This window comes from Mytilus edulis, chromosome 4, assembly GCF_963676685.1.
Source record: "Mytilus edulis chromosome 4, xbMytEdul2.2, whole genome shotgun sequence".
In the NCBI taxonomy this organism is placed as follows: domain Eukaryota; kingdom Metazoa; phylum Mollusca; class Bivalvia; order Mytilida; family Mytilidae; genus Mytilus; species Mytilus edulis.
The window spans coordinates 46,055,770-46,082,001 of NC_092347.1; the positions used below are offsets into that span (position 1 = coordinate 46,055,770).

Genomic DNA, 26,232 nt, shown 5'->3' on the forward strand with positions numbered 1-26,232 from the left:
GTACTATTATGCATATTTTAGGGGCCAGCTGAAGGACACCTACGGGTGTGGGAATTCTCGCTACATTGAAGACCCATTGGTTGCCTTCGGCTGTTGTTTGCTCTATGGTCGGGTGGTTGTCGCTTTGACATATTCACCATTTCCTTTCTCAATTTTAAGTTTATGACATATACATGCATTGGTTCAAGAATTGGATAAACATTAGTTTTCACCAGTTTACTCGTTTCATATGACTTTAACACATTGACAATTTAAAAGTTGTAACATTGACATTAATTGATTCACAACTGCCATATAATTATTAGATGAATGTATTTAATCAAAAAGAAAGATTTGAAGGACAATATGGTTGTATGCTTTATAGATGCAAGTTTGTTTTATTGTAGAGACACCATGTATTGGTATCAGACAGAGGTCTGGAGAAAATCTTGGCATGGTGTTTGTTGATCTCCATTGTGTTTTGTCAGATGTACGACAATCTATTCAATCACAGGTAACATATAGTAAGATATTCTAATGAAAATGCAAGGGATTTGTTTTGTAAACATTAGAATTATATGTAAAATATTCAACAAATATGAAAAAGAAGATGTGGTATGATTGCCAATGAGACAACTCTTCACAAGAGACCATATGAAACAGAAATAATATTATAGGTCCTTTTACCTTTGTCTACAATGAACAAAGCCTATGCTGCATAGTCAACTATAAAAGACCCTGAAAAATTTAAATGAGAAAGTTAAAGGCCTACAAAATAATAGACGTAGAGTTACTTGTTTAATCATTTAAAGATTTAATCGCAAGAAACAGCTTATTATTAATTAAAATGTACTGTACAATGTTTATTGCAATATTTGAGAACACAGAACTAAATTCAACATCACAAATATATTTCTGAATATATTTTGTTTTACATTTTACTAGTTATACAGTGAAACATGGGTAAACCGAACCCTGATTAAACAGAATTTCAGTTTAAACTGAACAATTTTCAAAGTCCCACACAATTTCCCTATCAATTAACGTTAATTTAACCTGATAAAACCAAACCCTGTCAACACCGAATTCTGAACTCTTTTTCCTATTGCCGAAAAGGACAAGAATTGAACTTTTCCGTAGATCAATTAAATGCATGTTACTCAAATATTTACGGTCATCAAATTCATTACTGCCATTCAGCTTTGCAATAGCTAAACTGTTTAATTAAATAATAGTGTTAAAATGTTTCACTTGATTAAGAAGTCCTGCAACACAAGGTCAATGACTTTCGAAATTATTTTTACGGCATGCTGGATTCCCTTTAGAGGCCCTATATATATTATAATTCAGACGCAAACTATTGTTAGCTACTCATCAACAATAAAACCAGAAAAATTAACTGGACCCCTGCTGTTGTTTCGCTCTTATTTTGTGGCAAAGTATAAATCAGCGGGTGACCATGGCCAGTTTAGTCCGAGAACTTGTGTGTACAGATAATTGAAAAAGACAATCACGATTCAAAAAGCAAAATCTCTCCACGTCGGACATCATTGAACGATTAATACCTTTACACAACGAGGCGCATGATTGACGGAGTGGCGTTTGATTTATTTGGCAAAAGAAACAATAAGTCTATCTTCATCTACCTAGATTTTTACATTTACATCTAAATAATCATGAAAATAAATTGTCAACTGTTGTGTCACCTATCGTTCCTTGTCAGTAAGTGCCAAAATTATTTTCGTGTCGACTTCCATTTACCTCTTCAATCCCAACACCTGTGAAAACCGAACAAAACACAAAGTCCTGTAGGTGTTGGGTTGGGACATGTTTCATTGTATATAATTATCATGCATAGACCGAATGATGTTCTATATTTAGTATTTTTTTAGCAGACTTTTCCTTGTGGAAAGGTTTTGATTTACACAGTTTGAGGAAGATTCCTTCACTTTTGTCACCAATTTGGAGGTCTACGTGCTTAATTTCTATCATTATTTAGCTCTATTCAACCTTTTAAACTAATCCCTAGACTTTAGAAAAAAGTGTTTTTATAAACAGTTTTTATTTCTTTCAGCCTTGCATAGTTCACTGAAAGGATCTAGTAAGGATATCTTATTAGACTTTAATATGTGCATCACATGTTCAAATTGGCTAGTCAAAAAGAAAAATTAACCATTAATTCCTCCTAGATGACAACTAAAAAAAATTCTCAAACTCAAAGTATTTCATTTGAAACCCATCTATAGGAGAATCACAATTGTAGAAAAATACTACAGTTTACATAGTCATATTTGATAATTTTCCAAAAAAAGATATACAGATAGTAAATTTATATAATTTTAAGAATTATTCAAAGAATTTCTTCTAAATAATATATGTATCAGGTAATTATAGAATGATAAGTGCTAAAAAACATTCAATTAGTGTGAGAACTTCAAATCGAGTTTGTTTACGTGACCAACATATCTCTTACTATTTTAAAGTTATTTCAGTTGTTACTTTGCAGATAACGATTATTTAAATTCAAAATTCAAAATTCATAAAATGTTGTAATTCTTCAGTTTTTGTTGCAAATAATACCATATAACAGCTTTTCATTTTATTCAAATTCACTTCCATTGAAGAAAGGAAGATTATGAAAAAAGAAAACTGACATAACAGAAGATCAAGAAATAAAATAGAACAGTTTATAAAAGATTCTTAATATGACAATGTTCTCTTGAATTTATAGATGACCGGAAGTAAGCTCTCCAGACAAAACTACTGGTTCCTGAAACACAATACCTGGCCAATCAGCTGTAAGCAAGAGAGTCAGCTGACAGTGATTGACATAATTGAAGATTCCTGTCTCATTGTTGATGTTCAGACATTCCTTACACCAAGCAATTCGCCTCTGACTCCTAGTCCCCAACCAAGGAAGAAAATTAAAGGGTAAATAATAATTTTTACTATTACTTTTTGTAAATAAAATTTAAAAAGATGATTCTTGTTAAGATATATTTACAAACATATTTCTTGTACATGTATAGAAAAAGATTTTTTATGCCCCACCTACGATAGTAGAGGGGCATTATGTTTTCTGATCTGTGCCTCCGTTCGTGCGTCCGTTCGTCCTGCTACAGGTTTAAGTTTTTAGTCAAGGTAGTTTTTGATGAAGTTGAAGTCCTATCAACTTGAAACTTAGTACACTTGTTGCTAATGATAGGATCTTTCTAATTTTTAAGCCAAATTAGACTTTTGACCCCAATTTCATGGTCTAATGAACATAGAAAATGAAAGTGGGAGTTTCAGATTAAAGCTTTTGGTCAAGGTAGTTTTTGATGAAGTTGAAGTCCAAACAACTTGAAACTTAGTACACATGTTCCCTATGGTATGATCTTTCTAATTTTAATGCCAAATTAGATTTTTTACCCAATTTCATGGTCCATTGAACATGGAAAATGATAGTGCGAGTGGGGCATCTGTGTACTTAGGACACATTCTTGTTTATCATTATGGAAGGTACCAATCTAATAGGTGTCTATGCATGATTTATACTCAAATTTTTTATCATTATTGAAGCTATGCATGATTTACACTGTCAAATATGTCATATTACTGCTGATTGAAGCTGTTATGAGTCTGCTTGGTTATTATATTTCCCTGAAACAGCTTAGATTTGTGTAATGTGACAGATATTTTTACCCCATGTCTAACTGAGTACTTAATGAGTATTTCGGAATATTGGTCAGAATATTGGTGAGATGACAGCAATTTTAAAATTTAAACCATTTTACATTTATGTCAGACTTATAATCAATTTGGTTAGAAAACAAACAAATTGTATATTTAAGTGCACGTTATATGACATTCAAAGGGACCATTGAAAGCATCTTTATTTTTTGCAGCACTAGACATTTATCATTTCGTACCAGTAAGGATTTGGATAGAAATCAGATTGCAGATTCCAGTATGACTGATGAAAAACAAATCTTGATCAGTTATGTAAGAGCAGATGCAGCACATCATGCTCTAATCCTAAAACAAGAGTTATCTTCCCTTGGTTTTAGTGTCTATCTTGTAAGTATGGCTGCTGACAAAAACAAAAATGTTCATAAGCTTTGTTAACAATTGAATATGAATCTTATTACTGAAAAAGTCAGAGTTATCATCATTTGTATGCAGGAGTTTATAGTTTTCATTTTTGGCTGTTTGGCTCACTATCCATTAACAATATTTGTGAACAATAAAAATTAAACTCCAAAAGAATGGATATATATAGGATGTGAAATAAAATTTGTATAGTTGTGTCAATGTATATTTGTTCCGTCTAACTGAAGTACAGATGGAAACTGTTATAAACATTGTCATAATATCTATTCCTGTTGGAACAAATATTCTATCAATTTATTCCGTTAGGAACATATAGTGTAATATTTATTCCTGTGGAAATTATATTCCAGAAAATTTTTCCTTTTGGAACTTATATTATGAAGGAACTTCTATTCAGTGACAATTTATACATTTATAATGTGCATATTTTGTTTTTGTGTGAAAATTAAGAGACATTTTTTTGGGAAATCTTAGTTTTGTTTAAAACTGTAGGAACAGGAACCACACCTTCTTTTAAAATCTAAAATTTTGTAAAACATATTCTTGTGTTATGATTTCAATGAAAATGGATTTATTTGTGTAATATGTCACTCCAAATTGGTTTTGTGGATTCTAAAATAATTTTTTTTACTCACCAGGATGTACATGAAATCACATCAGGTGTGGATTGGCAGGATTCTCTCAACGATGCTGTCAGGAATTGTCAGGTGTTTGTACCATTAGTCACACCTAAGTATGGAGAAACTTTATGGACCAATAGAGAGGTTAGTTTATAAACATGTTTCTCCTCATGTCCGGGAGTAGTAAATCAGCAAATATGATGGTTTATATGTGAATGAGAATTAAAACTACAATGCATAGTGGATATATCTTTTTTTACTAATTGTTAAATTGTGCTTCCCAATTTCTACACATCTATATGAATATTAGATTTATATTAAACTTCCTACTTTTTTGTACACTTTTCCTCATCTAACATATCTATAAAATTAAGTGAGTATATCTTTTAGTTTATTTTGTCTAAAGAGTAAAAGTTTCTGTAAAAATCAAATATATTGTATAGATATCCCCACTATATTTGTAAAACAGCACATTCTCACTTAATATTAAAGATGTAATAGTGTAGCTTTATTTCATATCAACAGGTTAACTTTGCTTCCATAGAGTATAAACATTCTCTGATATATTTTGAAGATGGCAATTTCTGAATTTTGATATAATAAAAAATTTATAGTTTGAAAATGTTAAGCATTATTATTTACTTAATACTACTGTGAATTCATTTATTTTTGTGGGTATCAATTTTCGTGGATTGCTGAATACTTGCATATTGGTGTATATTTAATTTCGTGGTTTTGCCGATCTCTGTATACAAAGCCTATTGAAAACATGATATTCGTTGAACATTTGAATTCGTGGTTCACCTGTATTCACGAAACCAACGAAAATTAGTATCCAACGAATAATAATGAATCCACAGTATATGAAAAATAAACTTCAGACATCATACGTTTTTATTAGTTTGAAAATATATTAAAGGTGTCTTTTTTGTCCTTACATATTTATGCATACTTTCCATCTGTAGATCAAGTTAGCCGATGTTTTAGGGAAGTACATCATTCCAGTCAGTTTTCTGTCAGACTGGCCACCACCATGCCTTGCAATACAATTTTCAACAACACAGTATATCAGCTGGACTACTAACAATACAGGTACTGTGATTAGGGATGATTTGTGTAGTCACATTTTGTGATGAGACTTTAATGAAATATTGAATGTATAAAACACTGAAATAATATCTTTATTGGAATAGACCCCTATCTGAATTTGACGTAAAAACTAAAAGTAGATCAATTGAAAATTATGTGAGTGATGTTTGAATAATTCATTGATTGGATAATTTAGTAAAAGGCATCATTTAACATTTTCATCATTTGATGTTCTGAACTTCCAATTTTCATATTCAATGCAATGATCCAACTGAAGTATGTATACATTGGTTTTAATGTTAAATTATATAAAACTATTTTAATAAATATATATCTATAAGGATATTTCTTACGATTGCCACTGTTACAATGTTAACTGTCCACCATAGACCAAATAACATTTGATGTCAATGCCTTAAAAGGTGCTGTAAAGACTTCAACAATTAACAAAGCTTGTGCTATGTAGTAAGCTTTTAAAAGGTACTGTGATGAAAAAATGTGATACAATTTTAAAGAACTAAACCTGTCCTTTTTTTTAATGTTCAGGCTTTAAAGCTATTTTTGCACGAGATTCTTTTTACCAATTGAAAACACTTTAGAACAAGAATGTGTCCCCAGTACACAGATGCCCCATCCGCACTATCATTTTCTGTGTTCAGTGACTGTGAAAATGGGGGAAAATCTCTAATTTGGCATTAAAATTAAAAAGATCATATCATGGGGAACATGTGTACTAAGTTTCAAGTTGATTGGACTTCAACTTCATCAAAAACTACCTCGACCAAAAACTTTAACCTGAAGTAGGACGAACGGACGGACGAAGGAATGGACGGATGAACGGACGAACAGACAGACGAACGCACAGACCAGAAAACATAATGCCCATAAATGGGGCAAAATAAATGGGCATAAAAAACTTAATGAAATGAGCTTCTTGTATTTATTTAAAAATGTACGATTGTTATGACATTACCTAATATGATACAGAAAAGTTAACCATGTAACATTTTACTCTTTTTATTATTGTAGATAACAATAAGGACATATTTACATGGAAGAGTAAAGATCTCAAGTGTGTAGCAAAACAGATAGCAGAAAAAGTTCAGAAGTTCATGAATACAGACACAGATCTTCCTTCTCTTATCAAAAGGGTATACTGAAGAATTATATCATAAAACTATGAAGTTATGAAAGGAAAAAACACATAAATAAAAATTGATTCATTTTCTCCAGCTTTAGAGAAATTGTATAAATATAAAAACAAAATAACATGAAAAGGCCATGAAAAATGTGTCCCATAAAAAATTAACCATCTTTTCCTAATTTGGTATAGGCTCAAAATCTAAGGGGTTTACAATTTCTTTCAGATTTTCCTCTATAAAAACAATGATGATTTTTTTTCTTGATTTGCCAGTCATTTACAAAAAGAGTTACTCTCACTGAATATAGAAACTTTGCAAATCAGTCCAGTTGAAAAATAGATTTTGAAGTAACACAGCAATTAATGTTTCTTGGGTTATCAAATCTGACAAAAAGTATAAATGATAAATTAGAATAATTGGAAATGATTTGATTATTAAAGTTTTTATCATTGTCTGTTCTAGAAAGAACTATAGGTAATTCATTACTGAAGAAAATATGTCAAAACCTATATACATAAAGTTTCAAAACACTAAAGTCTACAAGTCACAATATTTATCATGCAAAATTAGAGGATAGATTGAAAAAAAAACCAATGACAATTGTTTTAAAGTTAAAAGTCACATTTAACTATATTTTTACCTGATAAACTGTTGACCTAATATTAATTCTGATATTGAATAGGTAAATCCTATTCAAGAATGGGAACTAAAAGTTAATTAAATAACAAAATGCACAAGAAGTTACGTAACAAAAACATAACTTTTTAGTTTTTTCTGAGTTGATATTGATTATGATATTATTAAATTTCTGGTTTTTTAAACAGAAAACCGTAGTAAAAAGTTGTCCGTGTGTAGATAGCTCTAATTCACAAGCAACAATAGAAAATAGAGAGGGCAATCCACTAGTAGTTATATGTGTACATCCACAACAATCCACACTGGTAAGTTGATTTTCAATCCCTATGTTTTTTTTTTTATAGTTATTTTACAGTATTTATGGGAATGATTTTAAATGCAACAAACATACGGTTTGAAGTTTAATGGATTTCTTCTATAATTAATTCAAATATGCAAGCTTTAACATTGATTTTTACTTGTAAGTATGCTGATTAAATATGAAATATGATTTTCCTGAGCAAATGATTAACATGACTCTCGCAAGTAGAAAAATAACACAAATTAAAATTATTGTTAATATTTCAAAGGAGTAAGTTCGGTAAGTGCCATATTTGGCCCCAATTATAAAGTTCATGGTTACAAGACAATAATTGTTTTAAGTTGCCTTAAAGACATGTGAAAAAGTTAAACAGAGCTGTTTTTGTCAAAGTTTAATTCTAACACAACGATTTTTACATTCCAAAATGGTCAAGATAAGGGATTTTGGTGAAATTTGACAAAATCAGCGGGATTTCAACCAAATAAAGGACCAGGAAATATAGAGCGCAGGCGTCGACAAGCTTAATATTCAAATAAGACATGTTAAATGTCTTCACAAACATTATTTTAAAAGATCTTTGTTGTCGACGTATGCGCTCTATGTTTCCTGTCAAATAATCTTTGGAAATTTACCCATTTTCATTGATTTATTCGTGAAAAATCAATATGAGTGCAACTTGTGACGTCATAATGAAACGCAGAAACGTAAAATTTTAAACAAAATGGCTTATATCCTATCTAGTCAATGTATTAGCTATAATTTATCGTGATATTGGTCAATAAATCCGAATTTGAAATTTACGCTAAAAAGTGGGCCATTTTAGGACCTTAGCGAACATACTCCCTTAGACATTCTCTGGTCAGAAAAAATAACTAAGTTAGGAAATTATGAATATGAATTGCCTCAAAGTCTATAGAGGATGAAATCTTCAAAAATGAACTGCCAAAAAAGTTTTTTTGTATATTCTGTCCCTTAAGACATTTAAAAGTTGACATTATACAATAATTACAATGAAAATGATTTATATTAATAGGCTGTTGGAATGAAAGAATTGTTAGTGAGACACAAATTTGAGGTTTGGTGTTCTACACAGTTATCAATGAACTATCCTGATTCTTTGACAGATCATGGTATGTATTTTCATCTAATTTATTTCAAGGAAGTTTGATAACTCCATATAATACTTTAATTTCTACTAATTTTGAGCTATTAAATGATAAAGAGGATACAATAGTTTAACATTTAAAGATATATCATTCAATGATAGGACTTTAGAACATATGTAATGTTTCCAAGATAATTTATTTGTGTTTACAATTTTTTTTTAATTTTCAATTGGACTAAGATAAAACTGAAAAGCCATGATATGCCACCTTTATTGATGTCTTTGTTTTATAAACATACCCTATACACTATGCCATTTGAATTGTCTCAAAAAACCATTAAGGTGGTACCCAACACTTTCACTAAAATTGATTTGGCTCGTTCAATTTTCATGAAATTTTGTCAAAGTATTTACTTTGACCCTTTAACAAAAATATAAAAATTTCAAAAATTTTGAACAAACCATTTTGTCAGAAAAATTACACTGGTTGTATAGCAATTTGACAAACAACAATTTTGATCACTGAGAACCTTAATATTCCTTTTACAACACAACGTAATTAAAACGTTTAGCTGACTTTACACAGTTATCTCCCTGTAGTGTTAGGTACCCCCTTAAGAAACAGATCATGGGGTTTTCAGTTTATTTTCAACCTAAATTTAAGTTTGAATGTCCCTTTAATTTGGTATCTTTCTCCTCACTTTTGATTAAGAAAACTTTATATTTTTATTTAATTAATTTTTAATTTATAGAAAATGGTATAAAACCAGGAACAAAAGAATTACAGAACAGACAAATCTTCCAAGAACAAGCTGATGAAGCTGGAGTTATTGTTCTTATTCTCTCTCAACAGTTTATACTGTCTAGAACCTGTCAACAACAGGTAGGCTGTCAATAATGGACAAATATATTTAAGGAATGACTGTTATATTGTTTCTGTCTATGAAGAAATAACATAAAAAATGTGGTGCACATTCAATAAATTGCGTAGCAGGTTATTTTGAAGTGTACACCACATTTTTTATGTTATTTCGAATAGACAGAAAGAATATTACAGTCATTCCTGATAAAGATGCCTAAATTGATTTATAAATCTAAAATTCTTCAAATATTATTTGTTTTTAGATACAAATGATACTTAATTGATATTTTTCTTCAATTTGCATAATTTTAAATCCTCTATTTATATCAAACCAACATGCCATACTATACTTTTCACAACTATCGAGAACTGATGATGTATTGCACACAATGCCAAAAATGAGCACAACAACAGATGTTTTGATTTTTCTTGATTTATGCAAGAGAAAATTGTGAGGATAAGAGGAAATAAGTATACAAGTAAAATGTATCTACTAAATTAACACAATCAACTTTGACCATATTTATTTGACAAACTGGTACTACTGGGAAAAATTTTGTTACACTACCGAGAACAGATGACGCTTGGATATATCAAGTTGAATGTCAACAATGCACAATGTTGTTCCATTACACAGACAACAGCTGTATGTAATTTAGAGTAGCTAAAAAGTTTAAAGTGTTTACAAATCTGAATGTTCCTACATCTAAACTGTATAATGTGGGCAAATGTTAGACATGATTTTGAACATGTTATCTTGAAATTTGATAGCAAGCTTGATGTTAGCAAATTATGCTGTGTGATGCATTTTCTCATTCAACTAGGTTATTTATAAATTTTTGAGATGTTATTTTTATCCTTATATTAGATTCGCCTAAATTGTGTTGTTAAAATTTGTCTTTTTGTTCATTCTCCTTTTCAGGTATTTTATTGTGAACAAAGGAAGAAACTGGTTCCAGTTTTGTATGGTGATTTTGTGATACCAGGCTGGTTGACTGTATTAACAGGTCATCATGTATTAATGGTGGGTACAAGTACAAAATAAACTAAAAAAAATTCAAATATTAAATCTATTTTGCTTATTCTTACCTGATTTATACTTTTCTTGACATGTTAATTATTTATTTTTTTAATCAACGTGTGGTTTGTTTGATCTTGGTTTTTCATTGGTCGAATGTTGATTATGAGGTCAGGTAAAGGATAAATCGTGTTAGAATTAGAAAAATAAGATCGGTCTGATGTATTAAATTATAAGTCTTATATATTTGATGACATTATATAAAAAAAATTCTTGCATAGGAAGTACTAGTAGATTTCTATACTTTCATCAATTAATTTCATTTTATCAAAAATGAAATGGAACTTTTAACTTAGCTACACTGAAAAGAACTTATTACTCTGAAAGCTCAAATAACATCTGTTCAGTTGTATTATCTCCTACCCAAATTTAATTGAATAGTTTATTAAATTTATTTTGTTTCAATTTTCATTGCAGAATGCAGACAAATACAAAGTTCAGCTAATAGGCAGAGTTGAAGAACTACTAATATCTACAGAGTACGACAGAAATTCATCTATAGAGAATTGTGTAAGTTTTTGTTTCTCAAAACTATTGAAACATATGCCAAATTAAGAATGATTTTTATACGACCGCAAAATTTGAAAAAATTTTCGTCGTATATTGCTATCACGTTGGCGTCGTCGTCGTCCGAATACTTTTAGTTTTCGCACTCTAACTTTAGTAAAACTGAATAGAAATCTATGAAATTTTAACACAAGGTTTATGACCACAAAAGGAAGGTTGGGATTGATTTTGGGAGTTTTGGTCCCAACATTTTAGGAATTAGGGGCCAAAAAGGGCCCAAATAAGCATTTTCTTGGTTTTCGCACTATAACTTTAGTTTTAGTTAATAGAAATCTATGAAATTTTGACACAAAGTTTATGACCACAAAAGAAAGGTTGGGATTGATTTTGGGAGTTTTGGTTCCAACAGTTTAGGAATTAGGGGCCAAAAAAGGGCCCAAATAAGCATTATTCTTGGTTTTCGCACAATAACTTTAGTTTAAGTAAATAGAAATCAATGAAATTTAAACACAATGTTTATGACCACAAAAGGAAGGTTGGTATTGATTTTGGGAATTGAGGTCCCAACAGTTAAGGAATTAGGGGCCAAAAAGGGACCCAAATAAGCATTTTTCTTGGTTTTCGCACCATAACTTTAGTATAAGTAAATAGAAATGTATGAAATTTAAACACAAGGTTTATGACCATAAAAGGAAGGTTGGTATTGATTTTGGGAGTTTTGGTCCCAACAGTTTAGGAATAAAGGGCCCAAAGGGTCCAAAATTAAACTTTGTTTGATTTCATCAAAAATTGAATAATTGGGGTTCTTTGATATGCCGAATCTAACTGTGTATGTAGGTTCTTAATTTTTGGTCCCGTTTTCAAATTGGTCTACATTAAGGTCCAAAGGGTCCAAAATTAAACTTAGTTTGATTTTAACAAACATTGAATCCTTGGGGTTCTTTGATATGCTGAATCTAAAAATGTACTTAGATTTTTGATTATTGGCCCAGTTTTCAAGTTGGTCCAAATCTGGGTCCAAAATTAAACTTTGTTTGATTTCATCAAAAATTGAATAATTGGGGTTCTTTGATATGCCAAATCTAACTGTGTATGTAGATTCTTAATTGTTGGTCCCGTTTTAAAATTGGTCTACATTAAAGTCCAAAGGGTCCAAAATTAAACTAAGTTTGATTTTAACAAAAATTGAATTCTTGGGCCTCTTTGATATGCTGAATCTAAACATGTACTTAGATTTTTGATTATGGGCCCAGTTTTCAAGTTGGTCCAAATCAGGATCCAAAATTATTATATTAAGTATTGTGCAATAGCAAGAAATTTTCAATTGCACAGTATTCAGCAATAGCAAGAAATCTTCAATTGCACAGTATTGTGCAATAGCAAGAAATCTCCAATTGCACAGTATTGTGCAATAGCAACTATTTTCAATTGCACAGTATTGCACAATAGCAAGAAATATCTAATTGCACAATATTGTGCAATAGCAAGAAATTCCAATTGGATTTCAAATGGAGTTATCTTTCTTTGTCCAGAATAGTAGTTGAATCAACTTAAATCATTGTTTTATACAATATACAATGTATATTCACTTTTACTAACAACTGATAGATTAAAACAATCTTTACCATTCAGTAATAACAAGCACTTTTTTTACATTTTAATATTTTATGATGTATTTAAATGAGTAGTTATTGTTGCAAACTTCATTAGAAATTTGAATTGAGATCAGTTTTGAAATAAGGGAAAGGGGGATGTGAAAAAAAAATTGGGGGGTAAATTTTTTTCATTTCAGATTTCATAAATAAAAAGAAAATTTCTTGAAACATTTTTTTGAGAGGATTAATATTCAACAGCATAGTGAATTGCTCAAAGGCAAAATTTTTTGTTTAAGTTCATTAGACCACATTCATTCTGTGTCAGAAACCTATGCTGTGTCAACTATTTAATCACAATCCAAATTTAGAGCTGAATCCAGCTTGAATGTTGTGTCCATACTTGCCCCAACCGTTCAGTGTTCAACCTCTGCGGTCATATAATGCTGCACCCTGCGAAGCAACTGGTTAAATAAGTGCGAGTAAATCCCTGTAGAGACAATGGTAAACCTGAAAAGAGGGACGAAAGATACCAAAGGGACAGTCAAACTCATAAATCTAAAACAAACTGACAACGCCATGGCTAAAAATGAAAAAGACAAACAAACAACAGCACACACGACACAACATAGAAAACTAAAGAATAAACAACACGAACCCCACCAAAAAACTAGGGGTGATCTCAGGTGCTTCGGAAGGGTAAGCACATCCTGCTCCACATGCGGCACCCGTCGTGTTTCTTATGTGATAACAAATCCGGTAAATAGTCTAGGTCACATTCATGAAAGGGAAGGGGAGGAATTCAACTTCACCATTTGGAACTCTTGGTCTAATAGCTTCCTTGTGAGCAGCAACCCTCTATCAAGAAAATCATGATAGGAAATGCAAGCACGGGAATATCGTATCAATTGGGAGATGTATACCCCCGTATGCAGGTGCTGCTGGAAAGTTGCTTCTTAGAAATGGAAAGTTCACAATTGGAAAGCTGAAATCATCTCTTTTGTCGTAAAGTTTTGTTAACTCAGCCATTTTCACACCTGCCATTTGCAAGTACACACAACATATTGTAGTGACATTAATACTCCTGTTATCCTCTTTATGCCTGTATCAAGTACAGAATTATATACATTTGCATTTACAATTTAGAAAATGATGGCTATATGATTTACCATTCTTTTCAAGCAAACAATTAAATGAGAAATTACAGCAGTTGAAGAAAATAGTGCACTTTATATGAATCTATTAGTTCTACCTACAATAAGGGACAAAGAGAATTAGCTCATCAATATACTTCTTAAATATGTTTTCTTGACTTTACATATAAACCCAATTACTTTTGCAATCTTTCAAAAGTCCTTATTTATTTTTAAATTTCAGGTTAGAGAAATTAAGTCAACTGTATCGTCTAGGTTATCTGTATATGTAACTGGTAGTTCGTCCCTGATTTCAGACATGACAGAGAAAATTTGTAGGTAAGAAATGTAATTTTAGACTGTTAAAATATTTACAAACATAAAACATAAGTCTTGTTGGATGAGAAAATCTTTTGTAAAATACTTCCAGTGTTAAAATAAACAACTTGGACAGTAAGTTTAATTCTAATATGAGGTGCTTCTTTCGCTTTGTAAACAACACCGTGATAAAATTCTTGATATATCTATACTTAGCGCAGACTCCAAGATGTACACAAATGGCTGTTTAAATATGCCTCCCACGTAAATCCACATGTATCGTAACCTATGTGTAAACAGTTGTGGATTTCGCTGTGTTAACAATTACAATTGAATAAAACCCTACAGAACATTTATTCTGATTCTGACGCATAACAAAAAGAATTTACACATTAGAGAACGGAAAAATGGACAAAAACAAAATAAATTAAAATTCCGCGAAATTCCAGTAATGATTTTGGCGCATTACAATCATTTCAAAACATGACGTCATACGAATGAAAACGTCAAAGCTGAAGGTTTTATTATTGCGCTTACCTTCAAACTCGATTACAATTGCATTAAAATAAAGTATTGAGGTAGGTGTTGCTTGTTTTCTGTTCTATTGCATTATTTGCACATTTACTGATTTCAGCAAGTCAACATGGCGGCTCCTTGGTTAGAGCATGTCAACAGTGAATTTGACGGTAGCTTACGATAAAAAATGTAAATTTAAAATTGCAAATGTTGGGTTTACTGAGAAGTAAAAAAAGTAATCACATTTTTTTCTAGCGGTAAGTTAAGAAATCATTCATGCAGGTTTATTAGATTTGTTTTACATTTATCGAACAGTGGGTAAAATAGAACAGCCACACACAAGGTATACCCATCATCGCTTCAGTTTTTTAATGATCTTATTTGTCCTATTAGAATCGAAATAATTCATGGAAGCTATGGCTTCCATGAATTATTTCTTAAATATAAGAATTTGCATGAAATTTACTTGCATATTTTCTGTAAATGATACAAGTTCAGATCTTACTTCAATTACTCCATAGTTTCTTAAGACTTTGCACAAGGACAGTGTATATTTTTTATGCCAAAATAGAAAATCTTTTATCATATTGAAGATGTAAAGACATGAGAACAGCTTTCAATAGCTTCTTGCTGAACTTATTAATTTTCCAGAACCATATTTGATTATCTGTAAAATGATATTATCATCTAATACTATTATTTGTCAGCATGTTTATACTGAATACTCAGAAATTTCAAATCAGATCTTGATTTATGGTACTAACCTTATATTGGTAAGCTATAATGTATGAAATATTTTCATATGCATCACTAATCTACATTATCACATTGATACACATATAAATTGCACATTTTCAGATTAGTTACCTATCTACTCTCTGTTGCTGCACACATATATGCATGTTTTTTTTATAACCTTTATACTTGTATAAGAAATTTTCATCTCATTTTTTTTTTTTGCAACTATAAATCAGAACTTCCTGATATTTGGTAGTTAAGCTATGCCGTGTGACATATTTCCAGATGAATAACATGTCCACATCTTAACTGCCTGTTTGCAGTATGCATATATGTTTTTTACATTTATACCTTTTAAAGAATGCTTGAAATTTTTATCTGCATTTTTCTCTGACAGTAACTGCTAGTCATTGCTTCTTTTGGTTGGTTACCAATCTTTATATTCTAATTTGCCAGCTCAAACGAATATAAATTATTTAATAAATAAAACAACACATATATAGGATAAGTGTGCCTACAGCTGTAGCAGCCTTTAATATTAACTTTACATTCAATATAATTCTCAAACTAAAGTCCTTCACTATAATTCAGGCACACTACCAATCCAATCATACAATAGCACAGTAATATACAGTTACACAATCAAAAACTATCTTCAAAAGAGGAAAAATTCATATTAATATAATGTAATATATGATGCATATACTCCCATTAACGATAACCATCTCATAAAAGGGTGGGTGGGTGGGTAAACATAATAACGAATGCTGCTACTTTGAACTATAGGCAAACTTCGAATAACCATACCTGTCAACTGACCCGTATTCTGCGGGTGTGACCCAAGATTTTCACAATTCTGAGGGATCACCCGGGACACCAGCAGGGTCATTGAAATAACCCAGGAATTCCGAAAATGACCCGATTTCACCCATATTTCTTAGCCTTGAGATTGATTTCATAAGTAATATTCCTTTGAAATACCGGCAAATTCGTTATTCTTCCATGAACAGGAAGTTCATCTAGCTATGTAATTTGTCAAATTAAGTGACCCATTAAGTGCATGGCTTCACTTGACAGCTTTGGTGTCAAACACACTGTTAATTAACACCAATTACCTTAGCTTTAGGTCGTAAATAAATTGCACTATTGGTTTACAAACATATTTCAACTAGAGTTATTTCCCCTTATTTGTCACCATTCAAAATTATTCCTTATATTTATGTTTTATGGGTGAAAAAGATTAAATCATAAAAATATAAAATTCAAATACATATTGAAAAATAACTTTTCATTATTTTTATACCTTTATACAATTTTTAAAAACAAGTTGAAAATTATTTTTTACATTTATACTTCCTTCAACTGTATTTATACTATATTTTATCATAGTATAATTTCCTTGTAAATTGAGTGATGGTATGTGTAATGGCAACGTAGCCAGTAGTCTCATACATTTTAAAATTACATTTGAAAAATAAATTCTTGTAATTAATGATTACAAAAAGTAAAGAACAGAAGACTGTGTTACACAAATTTATGAAAATCTTTAAAAGTGCAATGAAATAATAATTAATAAGATTTAAAATGACTTAACCAAGTGAACATGCATTGATGTTTTGGTATCTTTGATATACATTATAAGAAAATGTACCATAAATACTGAAATTCAGCTCGAAAAAGTTTGTACGCGTTATGACCTGAGATTTGATTCTTCAATGCAGGTCATGACCTGCATTTTCATCGTCACAGGTTGACAGGTATGAATAACTTTATTTTCTCAAACTAACCCCTTAAGTAATACCTAATCATGCTTTTCACGAAAATCATGAGGGCATATACCCGTAAAACCGGCACTACAAGTATATGCCATCCAATCAAATTGAACGTAAACACACACCATGTGCTAGATATAAACACACACACGTGTTTATAGTAAACAATCACTTGACCGTTACAACGTCATGTGACCAATAACTTTAATAAATATATTTATTTTGATAGTATATACAGTGTGACATTTTTTTTAAGGTAGATAGGGTGTCTTCCTCCATCTTGGATTTTGAAATACCAGAAAACAAGGTCTATATCTTTGATAAAATGTGCAAATTTTGAGATAAGTAGATAATTCATGTGCAAGATTTTTCATTATAATATAGAAAATGCAATGTTTTATCATATTTATGGTTGTATTTTACCATAAACCGAATGCTTTTGTTTGATTCGATTTTTTCCAACTTTGCCAAATAAGGGGAGATAACTCAAATGCAAGGGCAGATAATTCAGATTGTGTTATTTTTTTCGATAGAATGTGTTAGGAATTTACCTATTTTATTATGTAGCAAGAAAAGAGTTCGCTGACCCCCATTTTTCTTTTTCTTATCTGAAAGAATAATATTGCAGCCATCTTCTCATATTTTACCTAAAAATTCTATGGTGTAGTTTTCATTTTAATGAGGAAAATTGGGTTTTTCATGCATATTCTATACTAAATCTGACAATTTTGCACAACCTGTAGTGTGAAAATTAGTCCGGTGACCCATTCTTTTAATTAATGTTTTGAAACAAGCAGGTTATAAACTACATTATGGCAAATTATCAAAAAAATCTATGGATTATAATGTAGACACCCCATCTACCTAAAGTCTGTCACTTATCTATTCACTGTTTCAAAGGAAAACTTGTATGTTTGTCGATACTTAATTTCATGGTTCTGCCGAGGTCTGCATACAAGCCTATAGAAGAGAAAGAAAATCATGATAGGAAATGCAAGCACAAGAATATCTTACCAATCGGGAGATATATATATACCCCATATGCAGGTTGCTACTTAGAAATGGAAAGTTCACAATTGGAAAGCTTAAATCTTCTCTTTTGTCGTAAAGTTTTGTTTTCAACCGACCCTCATTGTCAATTTTTAGATGTAAGTCAAGATATGAGGCCGACTTAACTGTATCTGTAGTATCCTTTATCTCTAGTTCGATGGGATAGATGGGTTTCACATAGTCACCAAATTTTGAATTATTTAGTGGAACATCATCTATATAGCGGAAAGTAGAGTTAAAGGATATCGCTAACTTCTTTTCTTTCTTCCTAAGAAGTTCTTGCATGAAGTCAGCCTCATAATAATAAAAAAAAACAAGTCGGCAAGTAGAGGGGCACAATTTGTTCCCATTAGAATGACGACAGTAGAAAGATTGTCATTTGTTGAACATCTAATTTTGTGCTTTACCTGTACCCACAAAATCCACGAAAATTGGTATCCAACAAATAATAATGAATCCACAGTATGTGTATTTTCTTTACATTAATCCAAAAATAAGAACTAGAATTCTAAGTTTCTTGAAATTTAGTACCAAGTTTAAAAGTGGTAAGCTTAACCATAGGTTTTTGTACTTTCTTTTGTCTGCATCAACATTGATTGCTATATGCATTTTTTTAAAGAAAATTTCTATTTCACTGAAAAGAAAGATATGCTGCTCATATTGCCTCTTTGTTCTATATTGTTTTTTTTGTAATTACAGGTCAATAGGTACATGTTTAGCATCTATAGATAACATTGTGATAGGGACAGGAAGTGGATATGGCGTGGAAGACCTGGTGGCACAGTCTTTCTATCAGGAATCACAAAGAATGTGGAAAACCAACAATAAAGTTCTTCATATACACACACAAAATCAGGTAGAATGTAAATCTCATGTTAAAGGATTAATGGAAACGCCTAAAGCAAAGGAACATTGCTTATATAGTCAGACCTGTATTAAACAGTCACTCACAGGAAGTATCAAAATTAACCTTTTAAAAAAAGTTCCCGATCCCATTATGTAATTGCCACAATGAAGTGAAATTCTTTGCTAGATATTGATTATGAAAAATGATATGATTAGTTGTATTTCTTAATACCACCTTTTAATTGTATGTAAAGAATAATTGAATTATTGATCTCAAGTAAGTAAGAGAAATCTAAACCTTTGTTTTATCTACACAATCATATTTCTGTTTTAGCAAACTGAGTTGAAAAACTATGGCATGACAACTCAAGTTAGACATGAAGATTTTTCTGCAATTGTGGCTAGTGTGTTTGATATATGCATCGTTATAAGAGGTACATGTACACTTATGATCAGACATGGGGTCAATTACATTTGAAAGTAATTAATTACATTCAATTACAATTACAAAATCTTCAATTAAATTACACATTACATTTGACTTTTTTTACCAATGTAATTAATTACATTCCAATTACTTGGCAAATGTAATTAATTACTTCAATTACATTTGAAAGGAAATTTAAGATAAAACATTGAAAACATGCATTTATTCTATGATATGTACATAAGTATTATACATTGCTCTATAGTTATAACAATTAGACAGTGTTCAACTAGTATATATACATTTTTGTATTGTGTCATATAACTTATTTAAGCATTTTCCCATTACATTTGACCATCATCAGCTTTTCAAATGTTCCTGATGGATTCTGCTGTGTGTCTACCTTTGAATCGTTTACAGCATATCATGACAGACTTCATAGCCCAGTCCAAAATAAAGTGGCCTGTGATTCCCAAAAATCCTCTCATTTGTCTACTAGACCAGAGATCAATGGTTAAACACACACTTTCAGCTCTTTTAAGAGTATTTACAAGGTTATTTTTTATTTCAACCGATTTTTCATGTAGAAGTTTCGAAGATAAATGCTTTCTGCTAGGCACTTGATACTTAGTGTCAGCTTTTTCCATCAAGTTTTTAAATTCTTCACTTTCGACAATAGAGAGTGGTAAAAGATCCCCAGCTATGAACATTATAAGAGCATTTGTCATTTCTAACTGTTTTGGATCAGACGGTGAATATTTTACACTTTTTTTTATGCATTGTGTCAATGTTGGTTGAATTTCTTTATTCTCAGAATGCAGAATGTACAAATCTCTGTGTTTTCTCTGAAAATTACAAAAGGCCTTATTTAATATCTTGAAAATATTAAATTGTTTTAATTTACCTATTGAAATTTTACATTTATTTAAATTTATTTGATTGTAAATGATACAAAAAAAGAGCACTATTTTTTATTTTTTGAAATGATTTTCATTTTTATCCCAGCTTATTCAAATTATTTATCTTAAATAAGTGATTTAGAAATCTGACTTCTTAAAACAAAAATAAACTTTAGTTTTAATCACAACTAATTAATTTAATAAACAAAATATTTTCCAAATTTAAATGTAAGCTATTAGAGGATATAAGATAAATGAAATCTGATTAGAAATGAAAAAGAAGCATTATGAATTTATTAATTTTTAAAATTCTTATATAGTATTACCTTCATATGTGTAACAAAGTTGGATGTAACTTTATAACTTCCACTAATGAGGGTGCCACAATGCATACATTTTCCTTTGAAAGTATTTCCATTTTGGAAGTCATCAGGAACAGTAAAATGTTCCAGTACACCCTTGGAGCTCATTTTTAAATCTGATAAAATGTTTTCTTTCAACATTCATATATATAGTGAACAAATTTTGCAAGTGAGATTTTGTCATATGCATTATCCCTTCAAGAATTTAAACATGTACCTATAGGCCCTAGGGGTATATTTATCTCTCTCTAATTAGCCTTATATCTGTTTAACATAACTGTTATAAAAACAGTCATTATATAGTTTGTAATAAAACAAATAGCCAGAGGTTATATTTATTGGTTATTTAAGTCCTTGAATAAAGTTAATTATGTTAAATCAATGTCTTAAAATATCTATCTAAATCTACTAATTAAGGTCAAGACAGTGACTTCCTAGTGGTTTCTTTTAAAATTATGGCATGTGTCTACATTTTTTTTATCATTCAATACAAAATGAAGAATCTACCATGGTTGTGTTAATACAGAAAGTATACTGTGAAGGCTTTTCTTTGTCAGCTTACAACATTTGTTAAGATTATTGCTTTTAATAATTTTTTGAGAAAACACAAGATTTAATCTTTTGATCCAAAATTTCAAATGTAATTGACTTGTAATTGAAAAGTAATTGTCAATTACAGGCAATTTTGGCTATGTAATTAATTACATTCAATTACATGTAATTGAAAAAATGCTCAATTACACATTACATTCAATTACATGATAAATTGTAATTAATTACAGTCAATTACAATTACATATTTCAATTACCCCATGTCTGCTTATGATTATGTCTTTCCAACTAATATTCTCTTTTTTGATATATGGCTCTGTTAACTCATAAAAGTATAAAGTGCTTGTTTTTACAGAAAGAGACAAATATTAAAATCCTGCTATAGTATTATTGTTAAACAGAATATTTATATTAACAATATATCTGCTTTGGCTTTATATGTGTAACACTCCCAAAGATGTCCATCCCCCCAATCATGTGGGGGGGGGGGGCAATCATGTTCAATTCCCCAAAATGTAACCTATTCTACAACAGGTTCCGATTTAACAACCCCATTATGACCAGACATGGCTGCGTACTTTTACATCCCACAGCCAAATGCATGCCTAACTTTGGCAAGGATTTAATTTTCGTTTGGAAGAAGACCTAATTAACCATGTTTCTATTCTCCACTTATGCTTGGAAGTAGGACAAAATAGGTGAAAGAGTAAATTAATAGGAATATACGTCAATAGAAGAACAATTACCAAAATTTGTTTTACAGCGGATTACATTGAGTGTGTAGCGAAAGGTAATATCTTTGGTTAGCTTGCTTGTTGAAGGTAAAAAAATAGATTAATTAAATGGACATTTGAAAATATAAACCAGGTTTAGCGTTCATATAAGGAAACATTTATACTAGTTATGGGCATGTTTGAGGGAAAGGGCACGGTTCTGCATTAAAAAAAATCATGCTTTTAGGCACCATTTTGCAACTACACATGTTTTGAAGTCAGCAAGATCATTTGGACACGTTTGGGGGAATCGGACATATTTGGGGGGATAAGCACATTTCTGAGTGTTACATATATTCCCTGGAAAAATCAATATTGCCATTAGATACAACATTTGGACAAAAAACTACAAAGAAACTGAAAACTTACGAAAAAGACATTCTTTGATCCAATATTTTTTTCATTTTATTTGGTTCCTATATGACAGTCTTTTGTAGTGTAATTAAGTCCAGGTAAAAGCAGAAAAGGGATATATTCATCAATAGAATCAGGTAGAACTTCACATTCTTTTAAAGTTCTACCTGAGTCTATTGATGTTTATATCTACTCCATGCTTTTACCGGGACCCAATGTAGCTCTAGATGATGTGTAGAATTTTGATGACTTATTTGGAATTTCAAATATTTTAGCATGAAGAATTATTTATTGTAAAAATGAGCATCTAGTGCAGAAAAACGGTACCTTCAATATTGATAGATGACATATACTGTTATCCGGTTCTAACTTTGAAAACATATTAGTAATCTCAGATGAGAAAACTGAACATAGATATGATTGTATTTTCTAATTTTAATAATTTCATTTCTCTGTCAGAAGAAAAATCATTCCTGGACCAATTTTTTTGTTTGATATTCTTATTTCAGGTAACTTAGAAATTTCCAATTTGATTGACAGCTTCTTATGGAATGAAAAAGTGGTTATTCCAGTGTTATGTCAAGATCTGGCACAAATATCAAAGGTAAATGTGTAATTAGGTCTTTCCACTTTTCTGTGGAAAGACCTATTGTTTTTCTTCTGATTATTTTTTTTTTTTTTTTTTTTTTTTTCCGCCTAATTTACTTGCGATAAACATTTGCTTCGCAATATGTCGCTTTGATATTTGGTATATGATGTCGAACAGTTTATGCGCTTTTGAAATTTACCCTGCGTAACCGAATACTTTTCTTTGTAGGAGTTATCTCCCCAAACACTGTTTTCCTTGTGCTCACAACTCCTTCGCAACCGTAAAAGATAACGACAAATTTATTTTACAAAATTGCTCTTTATATCCTTTGCATGATTTGTCCTATTTTGACCGAAGCAATATGACCGCTCCATATGAGAGTTATTTCCCCTTATGCATCTGATATAAGTGATATGCATTTCTATCTTATAAACCATAAGTGAAAGAGACCTAGGATCTTTTGATTTGAGGTCCTTGGTCCAAAAAAATGAAAATTAGGTCAAGGTCAAAGGTCAAGGTCATATTCTAATATTTGAATTTGGCTTATTTTCACTTATATCCAAAGACCGTATAAGATATCAACAAAATATTTTTACTAAATTGTTAGTTGCGACATGTCGTAACACATAAATTTTTATTGCAAGGGCACGTTGAACGTAAAAGGGAGTTTTCTCCCCTCTTGTATTTAAAAATACGTGTTTGGTGATATAAGTCATTAACCACATTAACAATTAAGACCTATGGTCTTTTGATTTGAGGTCCTTAGTTCATGACCTTGAAATTGATCTCAAGGTCATAGCTTAATTTGACATTCTAGATTTTGACCTTTGCTTTTATTTTATATGTATACATGATAAAGCTATGAAACTTTTGGAAAAAGGTATCAAACCATTTAACCTTGAAAGAAACAACCGGAAGTGACCTTTTGTAAACCGGAAGTAGCTATTTTTTGTACTTTATTAATATAAAAGTATATAGAACCAGATATTTTTGGAATCAGTGTCAAGTAAATATTCAAATATAATCGTAAGTAACATTTTTCAAACCGGAAGTAACAAATTATCTCCCTTATTTAAAAAAATGTATGGAAACCAAATATTTTTGGAATCAGCGTACTAGAAGCTGTCATTTGACGATTGAAATGACATTTTAAACTTACTTTCACAACTTTCATATCAAAATACATTGTTTTGATGGAAAGACCTTCAATTGTTCTCTGAACAATTGGTTTTTAATTTTTTTTATTTTTGTGTAAGTTTAAGTGACTGTCACCAGTTTATAATTGGACATAATAGATAAGTAAATGTATACTGAGGAAATAAAAAAAAATTGCTAGTACAGTATAATCATTTTTATAATTCTGCCAGCTACAGTTTGTAACAATAAAAACTAGATGTGGTCACAATCACTGTTTGTTTCGGCTGTGTCATCAAAGGTTTTCATTTTGGTATTTGCCTCTCTTCTTCTTTTGGGTCCTGATTAACTCTTGAACATGCATGAAATATTTGCCACAGGACATAAGCAACTAACAAACAATTGTTCAATCTTCTGTTTACAGGAAAATAACCCAAACTTAAGATTTTGTTTTCTCTTCTGTCTGCTTATGAACTTTTTCAGTTTGTATTTTCATTTAATTAACCTTTAGATACATTTTATGTATAGAAACAACTTCATTGATATTTTTTTGCATCAGTATCAACTTCTACCCAAAAAAAATGCAATGAAACAGAACTTAACCAAATACTATCAAATGCACGTTTTGAAACCGTTTCCTTTCATCATATGTAATTGTTATTGACAGATTTGAAAGGACATTCTTTTAATTTTTATACGATCAGCAAATTTTTTTGGGGGTTCGTAGAATGCTGTCGTTGTCCAAAGACACATTTGGTACCAGACAATAACTTTTGTCTAAGTGATTGGATCTCCTCTGTAATTTTACAAGAAGGTTAAATAACACAAAAGGAAGGTTTGGATTGATTTTCGGGGGTATGGTACCAAGGTTTTAGGAAATAGGAGTCAAAAACAAGCATTTGACATCAGATTTAACAATTTTTTTCCTTTTTTTTTAGAAACCTCAAGACATAAGTGAAAATGATTGATCCATATTATCCAGTGCCATGACAACACCATCAGATTTAACAATATTTTTCCTTTTTTTTTTAGAAACCTCAAGACATAAGTGAAAATGATTGGTCCATATTATCCAGTGCCATGGCAACACCAGAACAAATAGGACAGGTGGTAAAATCAGTAATTTTACAGAATTCCACAGAAAGACTATCAGAACAAATCAGTAGCATCAATGTACCCACTACAAGTCCCAATACAGCATTAAGGAAAATGGCAACAGTATTACTCCCTTAAAAGATCTAACATATTGAATTTTAATTTTAGATACAAATGTGATGACTTGAAAACCTAATTTATGATTTGAAATAATTTAAGTTTAATAGTAGATTAGATTTGTGCTTTTTAGTACACAAAATTGAAGTGGTAAATAATTTGTATAAATTAAGAGAACGTGATGAGCGTAGAAGGATCATGATAATCATAGAATAAACTTGGTGAGAATGTGGTATAATTGTAGCAGAATCGTTGTAGAAGCGTAATGAGGACGTAGTATCATCTTCAAAACAACTAAAATTAACATTTTTATGCAACTAATACTGCGACCTCACCACGATATGAATTAATTTAAGAATGGAGTGAGTGTGGTGCCATCGTGGTCTAGTGTAACTGGGGTTTAAGGTTGAAAGTTGGACAATTTAATATGAAGTATTTAAATTTTTAAAGATAAGTTAAATAACTGAAGAGCATTTTACTTTTAAGCATTCATTTGTTGTTCATTTTATAGTTCATCAACATGTGTTCATCTAACATTCCAAATATTGCATGTG

At 30.6% G+C, this 26,232-nt stretch overlaps 1 protein-coding gene across 1 annotated transcript in view; it reads left to right on the plus strand.

Moving 5' to 3' along the window:
* Nucleotides 1–26,232, plus strand: part of LOC139519819 (uncharacterized) — a 28,039-nt gene extending 1,807 nt beyond the window's left edge. Inside the window, exons 3-18 of the mRNA XM_071312094.1 lie at nucleotides 387–493; nucleotides 2,711–2,910; nucleotides 3,867–4,038; nucleotides 4,710–4,835; nucleotides 5,657–5,783; nucleotides 6,810–6,931; nucleotides 7,747–7,863; nucleotides 8,893–8,989; nucleotides 9,717–9,847; nucleotides 10,749–10,850; nucleotides 11,322–11,414; nucleotides 14,381–14,475; nucleotides 19,230–19,386; nucleotides 19,711–19,810; nucleotides 23,253–23,347; nucleotides 25,499–26,232. Coding sequence (XP_071168195.1) covers nucleotides 387–493; nucleotides 2,711–2,910; nucleotides 3,867–4,038; nucleotides 4,710–4,835; nucleotides 5,657–5,783; nucleotides 6,810–6,931; nucleotides 7,747–7,863; nucleotides 8,893–8,989; nucleotides 9,717–9,847; nucleotides 10,749–10,850; nucleotides 11,322–11,414; nucleotides 14,381–14,475; nucleotides 19,230–19,386; nucleotides 19,711–19,810; nucleotides 23,253–23,347; nucleotides 25,499–25,699 — 2,042 coding nt within the window. The 3' untranslated portion in view covers nucleotides 25,700–26,232. The remainder of the gene's footprint in view (nucleotides 1–386; nucleotides 494–2,710; nucleotides 2,911–3,866; nucleotides 4,039–4,709; nucleotides 4,836–5,656; nucleotides 5,784–6,809; nucleotides 6,932–7,746; nucleotides 7,864–8,892; nucleotides 8,990–9,716; nucleotides 9,848–10,748; nucleotides 10,851–11,321; nucleotides 11,415–14,380; nucleotides 14,476–19,229; nucleotides 19,387–19,710; nucleotides 19,811–23,252; nucleotides 23,348–25,498) is intronic.